This window comes from Triticum aestivum, chromosome 7A (genome assembly GCF_018294505.1).
Source record: "Triticum aestivum cultivar Chinese Spring chromosome 7A, IWGSC CS RefSeq v2.1, whole genome shotgun sequence".
NCBI classification, from domain to species: domain Eukaryota; kingdom Viridiplantae; phylum Streptophyta; class Magnoliopsida; order Poales; family Poaceae; genus Triticum; species Triticum aestivum.
Window position 1 is genome coordinate 629,619,350 of NC_057812.1, and position 10,698 is coordinate 629,630,047.

Genomic DNA, 10,698 nt, shown 5'->3' on the forward strand with positions numbered 1-10,698 from the left:
CCTTGAGCTAGAATGTCTCTGCCATCCAAAACCGCCCGCCATATCTGAGACGGGTGAGCTCCCAGCTGCGCTTCCAAGAGTGTGCAATCCGGGAAATATACAGCTTTAAGAATTCTTCCACTAAGTGATGCCTCATCTGTAAGGATACGCCATGCTTGTCTTGCTAGCAGCGATAGGTTAAAGATCTCTAGATCCCTGAAGCCAAGACCCCCCAAATGTTTCGGTTGTGTCATTGTATCCCATGCTACCCGGCTTGGTTTCCTCTTGCCATTCTTGCTCCCCCACCAAAATTGACGGATGATGGAAGTTATATTGTCACACAAGCCCCTAGGAAGACGAAAGCATGACATTGAAAAAACTGGTATGGCCTGCGCCACTGACTTGATCAAGACCTCTTTGCCAGCCGCCGAAAGCAACTTCTCCATCCAACCTTTTATTTTCTCCCACACACGGTCTCTCAAATATTTGAAAGTACCATTCTTTGAGTGACCAACATCAGTAGGCATTCCCAGGTAACGATCACTCAAAGTTTCATTGTGCACATTTAAAGAGTTTTTTATAGCCTCTTTAACCGGAGGAGGACACCCCTTGCTGAAGTAGATCGAAGATTTATCATGATTGATCCTTTGACCAGAAGCATTGCAATAAGTTTCTAGCAGGTGTGACACTGCATCTGCCCCCTCTACATTAGCCTTAAAAAGCAACAGGCTGTCATCTGCAAATAACAGGTGGTTAATGGTGGGCGTCGTTGGGGCCACCTTAATACCTGCAACTGATGACTGAGAACTGGATTTCAGGAGGCACGAAAGGCCCTCTGGTGCAATCAAGAATAAGTAGGGGGAGATTGGGTCTCCCTGCCGAATACCTCGTGTAGGTATGAATGAATCAAGCTTCTCTCCATTGAACAAAACTGAAAAGGATACCGAAGACACCATGCTCATCACCGTGTTGATCCACCGAAGAGAGAAACCCAACTTAGTCATAATTCCTCTCAAATAAGGCCACTCCAACCTATCATAGGCCTTCATCATATCGAGCTTTAGCGCACAGAAGCTATTAGACTTTGATCTTGACCTTTTCATAAAGTGTAAGCACTCGTAGGCACAAATTATATTGTCTATTATTAGCCTCCCCGGCACAAAGGCAGATTGTTCTTCGGATATGATCTCAGGCAAAATCTCCTTTAGTCTGTTAGCTACTACCTTTGAAGCAATCTTATAAAGTACATTGCAAAGACTAATAGGCCTGAACTGAGATAGCAACGATGGATTTGTTACCTTTGGTATTAACACCAACACTGTATCATTGATCGCCTCCGGGCTCTCTTCCCCTCGTACTATCCGTAGCATCATCCGTGTGACATCGTCTCCACAAATATCCCAATTTCGTTGATAAAAATGAGCTGGGAAGCCGTCCGGCCCCGGGGACTTTGTAGGGAACATCTGGAACAACGCTATTTTGACCTCCTCTGCAGTGTAATCAGCATCTAACCTTGAGTTCATTTCATCGGTCACCTTCCTCGGTACATGATTTAACACAGCATCCATTCCTTGTACCCCTTCTGAGGCATACAAGGTCTAATAGAAATTATTGGCCATTGATTTCAGCTCATCCGGATCAACCACAATGACACCAAAGAATTTTGGAGCACTTTTATCATATTCTTTTTCCTCCTCAAACTAGCCCGGAGGTGGAAGAATCTAGTGTTCTTGTCACCTGCACGTAGCCATTCAATCCTTGCTCTCTGGCGCCACATAATCTCTTCTCTATGATACATCTCGATCAATCTCTCGTTGATCTTAAGTTTTGCGTGGGAAGGACCTGTGCGAGACGTATCCCCCTGCAACTCGGCTAGTTTTCCCTTTAGCTGTTTTATTTCCTTTCTCACACTTCCAAAAGTGTCATTACTCCATCGCTGCAATCCCTTAGCCAGATTCTCAAGTTTCTGGCGCATCTCCTGGACCGTGGTGCACGGTACTCCCGTATCCCAACCGTCCACTATCCTGTCATGGAGACCCTCATGTTGTTCCCACATCACTTCATATTTGAAGTCTCGTTTTCTGTGGTCCTCTTTCACTCTGCCAAAATCCAACAGTAGCGCCGAGTGATCCGATGTGGCTGATATTTCATGTGTCATTGAAGCTAGAGGAAATTTTGCCAACCATGACGTGTTTGCAAAGGCTCTGTCCAGCCTACACCGGGTATAGGTACCACCGGTAACTTTCTTCTCAAAAGTCCAGAAGTGACCTTTATAGCCCAAATCTATAAACATGCAAATATCTGCCGCGTCTCTAAACGCTTGAATCTGAGCATTACTACGTTGTCCAACCCCCTCATGTTCATTTGGACGTAGCACCTCGTTAAAATCCCTCATGCAAAGCCAAGGTAGAGTACTCAAAGTACTAATGTTTTTCAGAACCGTCCACGTCTGGTGACGCAGGTGGGTTTGTGCCTCTCCATAAACACAAGTAAATCTCCACTTATCCTCCCCTTGCTCTTCAACTGAAATGTCAATGTGATACACCGAGTAACCAAGAATCTCGATCTTTATTTCATTATTCCAGAAAATTCCAATACCACCACTTCTACCTTGACTATCTATTGCAAAAGAATTATCATAACCAATTTTACTAGCTAAAGCTTCTACCCTTGATCCCTCTATCTGAGTTTCGACGATACATAGCAGGGTAGGGGCAAACTTCCTCGCGAATTCGCGAAGCTCTCGAACTGCCGCAGGTTTGCCTGCTCCACGGCAGTTCCAACAAAAAGCACTCATTGATCTCGGCGGCGCTCCTCGAAGGAGCCCGCCAAATTTTTCACTGCTGAGATACCACCATCTTTACCATCATTTTCTGTCCTGCTTCTCTTCGGATCCCTCTTTGGGGGAGGGCTCACAATGGAGCTTTCCCCTGGTACAAGTGCCAACTCTTTCCCATTTGCCATCACTGTATCCACTCCGGCCTGATTCCGCTGTTTTGCATACATGGCCTCTATCTCAATCCTCTTCCTGTTTTGCTCCTCCATGTGAACATCCTGTGCATAGCCCGTCATATCTTCGTCAGCCTCTGCATCATTTGTGGCTGAACCTCTGAATCGACCGCAGTGGTCTTACGGTTAAGCTCGCGCGCAGTGGCCTTGTTACTGATCGGCGAACAGGAGGGACGGCCCAACCGGGGCCCAAAACTCGTTGTCACCCTTTATGGCGACGTGGCGTGTCTCGTAGCCGTGGGACGTTTCCCGCGCAGGATAGAGACCGGCTGAAGCTGGGCGTCCGCAAGGTTTCATGCCCCCGGAACGTTAGACAATAACATTAATGACTTAATGTGGACTAGGTGTTTAATTTGTGGCAGACAAAATTGAGGTTATGTACTCTCTTTTTTTTGTTGCAAAATGAGGTTATGTACTGTTCTTGACTTCTTGACTGAATTCGATGACAGCGTACAACATTGATATCCCTCTGCCGAAGTGCCGAAATGCAGCGAGAGGATGGGGAGCTCCTGTTCGGCGCCCTCAGCGCCACTTAGGTAAGTTGGCGCTCCTACATAGTTGCTACTGGGCCAGCCAATCATCACTCGCGTCCAGAATGAAAAATAATAATCAACGAATAATATTTTGCAATATCTGGAGAACGAACTCTCATGCTAACGTCGACCCAATTAGCGCAATAACCACTGCACCACGATGATATCCAAAAAGGGACCCTATTTGACCCCTGTTTTCAGTCCTATTATAAATTATTTGAAAAAGAAAACGTAGTTCTCTAAAATATTTCACAAATTTTAGAAAAGTTCATCGATTTTGAAAAAGAGAATCACAGATCTGATAAAAAATATTCACAAATTCAAAAAAAATATTAATTTTGAAAAAAAGGTCACTAGATTTGAAAAAAAGTTCACAAATTCAAAAAATGTTCATCAAAACTGAATTTATTCGAAAGTTTGAAAAACCTTCACTGGATTTTGAAAAAACAGTTCATGGATTTGAAAAAATCATCAATTTTGATTAAAAAAAAGTATGCATTTTTGCAAAAAAGTTTACCAGTTTTTAATAAAGTTCACCGTATTTGAAAGAAGTTCATTAATTTTGATAAAAAAAGTTCATGAATTCGAAAAAAGTTGATCAAATTTGACTTTTCATTCAAAAAAATTCAAAAATGTTCACTGGATTTTGAAAAAAAATTCATGAATTTGAAAAAAGTTAAAGAACTTTCATAAAAAAAGTCCGCAGATTTTGAAAAAAAAGTTCACCAGTTTTGAAAAAAGTTCGCCAGATTTTGGAAAAAAGTTCACGCATTAAAAAAAGTTCATCGACTTTGATAAAAAAAATTCACCAAATTTGATTTTTCATTCACATAATCTGAAAAACATTCACCGAATTTTGAGAAGAAAACAATTTTGATTAAAAACTTCACTCATTTTGAGAAAAGCAATAAAAAAGAAAAAGGAAAGAGAAAAAGTAAAAAATAAAAGAAAAGGAGGAAGGAAGAAAAGAGGAAAGAAAATGTAACAAATCACATCAAGTTAGATGTCTAGGTGGCTAGCGTAGCAAACTATAACGTGGAGGTCGTATGTTCGAGTCACAATAACACTATAACGGGCGCTGAGCCGCTGAACGCCCCGAGCACCTACCCCCTGGGTCTCCAACATTGTAGGAACACCTGCCACCACTAACACCAGGCGTGCCGCGCCGAATCCCATTGGCCACCAACCCACCACCAATGCCTCCAGGCCATCCCACTGTCAGCCTCCACTATAACTCGACGTGTTCCTCGTCTCCACCACATCCTCCACCACCATCCTTCTCCGATGCCGCCGCTAACATCGGGTGCATTGTCGGATCTCGTCAACCACCACCACTACACCGAGGCCATCCCATCTTTTATATGCTATCTTCTCCATCCTTCTCATAGAAAATCACCGAAAAATACTCGGGATCCGTCGGACTTGGGTAGCAGCACCACCCACTCCCCTGCTCTATTCCCATCCTCCTCATCGTCTTCCACCACCGCCAGGAAATGCGCGCGCACGCGCGCACACACACATAGAGAGAGGGAGAGAGGAGGAGGAGGAGGAGGAAGGGAGCGAGAGGATTAGTGGTGTGCCGCTTGTGTGAGGCAGAGAAGCAAGTTGATGTTTTCTATGTTGACTTGTCTTGGTTTAACACTTTAAGATCCATGTAGAATATCTAATAGCTATAGACATGTTCACCCCCAATTGCTATAAATTTGATGTTGGATTTATAGGGAAAATTACCTTTTGATCGACGTCTAGCGTTGGACAAAATCTTGTGCTATTTGCAAAAATATTTCAAGGCAGAAAGCCATTTCGCAGGCAAATGTAGACTAACTTATTTTGGAAATAATAGTAAATTTTGAAAATGCTGTATGGTCAAAAGTCAAAATTAGCAATGTAAAATAAATCATTTTATCTCGAGGCAAAAAAATAATTTTATCTTTTTTTGAGAAAATAAATAATTTTATCTTTTTGGGAGAAATATAAATAATTTTATCTGTTTTTTTAGACAAATACATAAATTTATCTAAGGCTGTCCGGCTTTAACATGGGCCGAGTCCACACCGCTGCCACCGGGTCCCGCTCGTCAGACCTTTCCCTAACCTCTGCCTCCGCCTCTCCGGGCCTGCATCCCTGCCGGCGCTGCCGCGCCGCTCCCGCCTGCACCACCGCGCGAAGAGAGACCGCGCTCTCCTCCGCCTCCCGTCGCTCAAACCCGCAGCGGACCGACTCCCGCTCGCGTCGCATTGACCTTAGCTTCCCGCTCGCTCCGGTGCCTCCGCCGCCGCGCTCGAGCCCTCTGCCCGACCTAGCGGCGCTACCCAAGCCTTCCTCTCAACTGCCCGCGTGATCTCGACATCTCGTCGTCTGCACGCGCGCTCCCGCCGAGTGCCCGCAGTCGAGCACCTGCCGACTCGCCTCGCCGGTGACCGCCCCCCTTCACAAAAGCAGAGGCCGAGCAACCCCCAGTGAGTTCGCCTCGCTCACTTTCCCAACTCCCATCCATCCACTCCCGGATGCCCCAGAGGCGAGGCCCGAATCGACTCCCCGACACGCCGCACGCCGCTGCGTCGCTCGCCCCCGATTTCCCTGACCGATGGAAACCCTCGCCCATCTCCATTCGCGTCACCGCGCGCAATTGGACTCATATCTAATTTTCCCCTCATTTAATTTTCCAGGCACCCGAGATGGAGTTCGAGATCGTCGCCGTCTTCCCCACTGAAGTGAAAAACTGTCTGCTACCGCATCTCCCGTGCTCCGGTGAGTCTGTGTATACGGAGCATAGCAAAGTCATTACTTACATGATTGCAAAAAAAAAGTCATTACTTACATGGCTAACATTATAACGCGTCACAACTTTGCAAGCAACACAAATTTATCTCCAGCCATAAGCCGTCACATTTGCATAGTAAATACAATTCTCGTTTTAAATACTACAAACACACGTGTACCATATCATTTAGGCATTCAATTGAGCTAGTTTCCCTTGAGAAATAGGTTATGCGCGCATCGAATGCGAGCTTCCACCAATAGCTTGAAGTAGTCTTGGTATTGGGGGCATTCTGATATCAACCAGACCCTCAAGAATCTGAACCACCTGTCCCATTGTTGGTCGACCGACCTCCTCATCTTGGATGCACCAGCATGCAACCTTGCAAACCAGCTCAGCCTCATCCAGGTTGACATTACCATCTAACTTCTGATCTATCAAACTCTCGACGTCTCCTTCAAGAAGCTTATGTGCGGCATGCACGGGGAAATAAACATCAAGGTTGCCATCACTCGTACATGGTCCGCACGAGTTCCTCCTTCCAGATATTATTTCCAGCAACACCATCCCGTAGCTATAAACATCAACTTTTGGTGTAATAGGAACACCAGTAATCCATTCAGGTGCAAGGTACCCTGCGGTTCCTCTGACTGTAGTCAGGACTCGGCTATGATCCCTTCCTAGAAGCTTTGCCATCCCAAAGTCTGCAATTTTTGGGAGGAATGAAGCATCAAGCAGTATGTTTTCTGGCTTAATATCACAGTGTATGATGCAGTCTCGGCAGCTCTCATGCAAGTAGGCTAACCCTCTGGCAACTCCCAGGGCTATCTGATAACGAGCAGTCCAATTCAACATAGTGGAATTGTTTTGAAATAGATGGACATCAAGAGAGAGGTTTGGCATGTATTCATAAACAAGCAATCTCCTAGAGCCCTCACAGCAAAATCCAACAAGCTTAACTAAATTGATGTGCTGAACAGCTCCAATCGAGCTCACTTCGGCTCTGAATTGCTTCTCTCCTTGATAAGCACCATCAAGCCTCTTCACCGCTATGGAAACTGAATCATTTATAAGCCCCTTAAATACTGAACCAAAGCTGCCTCTCCCCAACTTCTCTGTGAATTGTTTCGTTGCACGATGTAAATCAATGTATCTAAATGCAATGATTCCATTACAACCATCATTCAGCATGCGGCCAGAGCTCTTCCTTTTGTTTCTCGAAATGATTACTAGGAGGCTGAGCCCGAATAAGCCTAGAGCACAAGCACCTATACCAGTTGCGACTCCAATGACAATCCTTTTTCTGTTATTTTCCAAACTTTGCATATCTTTAGCAGAAAGGCGAAGGTAAAGAGTTTGTCCATTTGAATTGGTACTACCACTACATTGTAGTTGTCTTACGTTGAGTAGTTCATTATGCCAGATAGAACATCCGCTATTGTTGAAGGAATATGCAGTGCAAGAGCAATTATTCAGGCACAATTGTGCACACTCATTTGCACTTTTAGCAGCTTCTACTTTTGGGGTATTCTGGGGCAACCCAACACATGGCACAGAATAGAAGTTGTCTGTGGTATGTGTTGTGTTTTTGTTGCTAATGCAGTCTAACAGAGTATTTCTCGAGCACCCACTGGTTCGATCTTCTACCTCCCAATCCCCAGGGGATGTGATGGTGAAGCCCTTCATACAGTTGCAATTTGGAAGCACATTATCATTGCAAATTGTGTAAGGTCCACAAATTGAATAGACATCACACGAACTTCTTGGTTGGGCGAAGATCATTTCCCAATCCTGTGAGCGCTCGTTCCAAACAAACACCTTTACTTGGCCCGAGATGTCAATTACATGACGAGTAATCCTCTTTGCTTGCACTAAGCTATATGTGTAGTACTTCTCATGGCCAATGTCGACAAATTCTGATCTCCAAATTTTGTTTCCTGCCATCTCTGGAACTGAGGCAAAGTATTTGCCGTTCCATACACCACTGTACCAGTATGGTGCAGAGCTGCTAAGTGGTGCAATCAATAACTGGTCGACACCACTATGGTCCAACTCGTAACTATACAGACCAGTAGCTGGGTTGATTGAGTTCTTCCAAGAAATAATACGGCGGTTCAGGCCGGCGAGCTTGTCCCATCCAAGTTTCGCCTCTGGGAAAAATGTATCTGTGGGGTGATCAAAGCTCTGCCACAAAACTTTTGATGAGTTTGGAGAGTCTTTTAGGACGAGATTTCCATTATTCAACAGCATAGCAGTGGTGCTATTTCTTTTGATGTTTGCTTGTGTACTCCAGATTATGGACTTGGTGGACCGGTTCAAGATGACAAGGTTGCCATCCTGGTATATTGTGAGCTCCAATGAGGTGATATTCTTGATTGGCTTATCCCTATTTGCAACCCATGCAGAAGTAAATTTGGGGACCGTATTGAACCATATGCCGAGGTACCAGTTGCTAGTGTTTCTGGAGGATTTGCTGCTTGTTTCGAAGAAGCAAAGTGCGTACCTGCCGTTCCTGGAGACGAGCTTGTCGTTGACGGTGAGTGCTTGGCCGGCCAAGATGGTGTCCGTTGCCGCGGCAGAACATGCTGACATGTACAGGAAGAGGAGCAATGCAATATCCACGAGGAGATGCATGGTAAACTGAAGAGGAGGGGCGAGCTTGCGGATGCAGAGGCCGCAAATGCAGGATGATTGCTCAATGGTCTGGTCATAGCAGTAAATAGCCGCGGTTTCAACTTTCAACAGTCAAACAAAACAGCCAAGCTAGTTGAATGGACATTTATCCTGGTGGTGATTGTCAACCACGTAGCAGGTAGCACCCACAGAAGGGCTGAGCCGGTCTGAGTTTGCATGGTGGAGACGAGAGGAGAGGAGTGAGCGAGAAGGTGTGGACATGAGCTTTAGGCATCTGGTTACCGGCTCACGTCAGAGGTATTTACCATCACAACTGTTGCTATTAAGTTGCTATTTGTTTTCAAGCTGGCTGGTATAGTCTCTCACATCAGCATCAGCTTCTCACCACTTTCTCTTTTGCAAGGCAACGTGTTATTGCTGGGAGATGGACTCAGATGAGAAAACTGCCGTTTGGTGATACAAAAACGTGTTAGGTTCCCCTCAGCGTAACACTTTGCTCTAACAGGTTATACGTGCCAACCTCTTTTGGTATTCTGTTTTACAAGTAAGAGGGGACAGCAGGCCATCACGTATTTTTGTATAGCTATGTGTACCAAACAATCTTGTACCTGTTGTCACTTTCTTAGGGTCTTGAAATTCCAAAGGATTTTTATAATCGTCGGGACTTTTCTTCTCCTACATCACCTCTTTGATTTTGGTTTGTTGGATTGCAATATATGGAATTTTGTTTGTAAGGATTGATTCACAGTATTTTATTTTTACTTAAGTTATTAACTTTTTCGGAAGATTCATGTATTTTCTCTTTTATTCCCTCCATCCCATAATAGAAGAATGTTTTTCAAGCTATGTTAGCTTGAAAACGTTCTTATATTATGGATATTATGGACGTAGGGAGTAGCAATCAAACAACCTTTGTATATTTAAGTTGGCACGACATTAAGAAGAGACTTTCCTTCCCTTCTCACAAGGCGACTAGTGTAAATCCTTCCTTTTCTCGATCTTCGCTGGCAAGCCTGTGGATTCACCTCCCCCTCATTTGTCGCCCCGACGGCCGGTGGTGTGGAAGAAAATATTGGTGCCTTGACTCTGGCTAGTCGACATGTTAGGGTTTTACTCCTCGCAGGGTGGTGCTCGGACGAATGGCAGCGTTTCTTCTTCAAGTTAATCTTCTGGACTTCGATCTTCCTCGAGTTCGTCTAGCGCGATGGATTGGATGGGGCTCTGACGACATAGATTCCCTGCCAGCTCCTCAGGGCAGAGGTTAGGGTTTCTCGCGTGCCCATCCACTGGAAGGTGGTGTTGGACATGTTGCCTTGTTCTGGGCTAAGTGTTTTTTTCTTACTTCCTTTTTGACAGTGTGTTCTGGGCCGAGTTTGCATGGCGGAGAGGAGAGGAAGTGAACGAGAAGGTGTGGACATGAGCTTTACGCATCTGGTTACCGGCTCACGTCAAAGGTATTTGCCATCACAACTGTTGCTATTAAGTTGCTGTTTGTTTTCAAGTTGGCTGGTATAGTTTCTCACATCACATCAGCTTCTCACGACTTTCTCTTTTGCAAGGCAACATGTTATTGCTGCGAGATACACAGATGAGAAAACTGCCGTTTGGTGATACAAAAACGTGTTAGGTTCCCCTCAGCGTAACACTTTGCTCTAACAGGTTATAGGAGTACTTGCTAACCTCTTTTGGTATTTTGTTTTGCAAGCAAGAGGGGAGAGTTGGCCATCACGTGCTCATTTTAGTATGTATAGCTAAACCAAACAATCTTGTAGAGTACTTATT

General features: G+C 44.9%; 1 protein-coding gene across 1 annotated transcript; it reads right to left on the reverse strand.

The window, feature by feature from the left end:
• Positions 1-6,282: 6,282 nt before the first annotated feature.
• LOC123148787 (G-type lectin S-receptor-like serine/threonine-protein kinase At2g19130) lies at positions 6,283-9,004 on the reverse strand. The gene has a single exon (XM_044568270.1). The coding sequence runs from the start codon at positions 8,914-8,916 to the stop codon at positions 6,511-6,513; it is 2,406 nt and encodes an 801-aa protein (XP_044424205.1). The 5' UTR covers positions 8,917-9,004; the 3' UTR covers positions 6,283-6,510.
• Positions 9,005-10,698: the final 1,694 nt, after the last annotated feature.

Bases quoted from the DNA above. Each gene is read 5' to 3' on its own strand.
- LOC123148787 (XM_044568270.1), bottom strand. From the start codon at position 8,916: ATGCATCTCCTCGTGGATATTGCATTGCTCCTCTTCCTGTACATGTCA.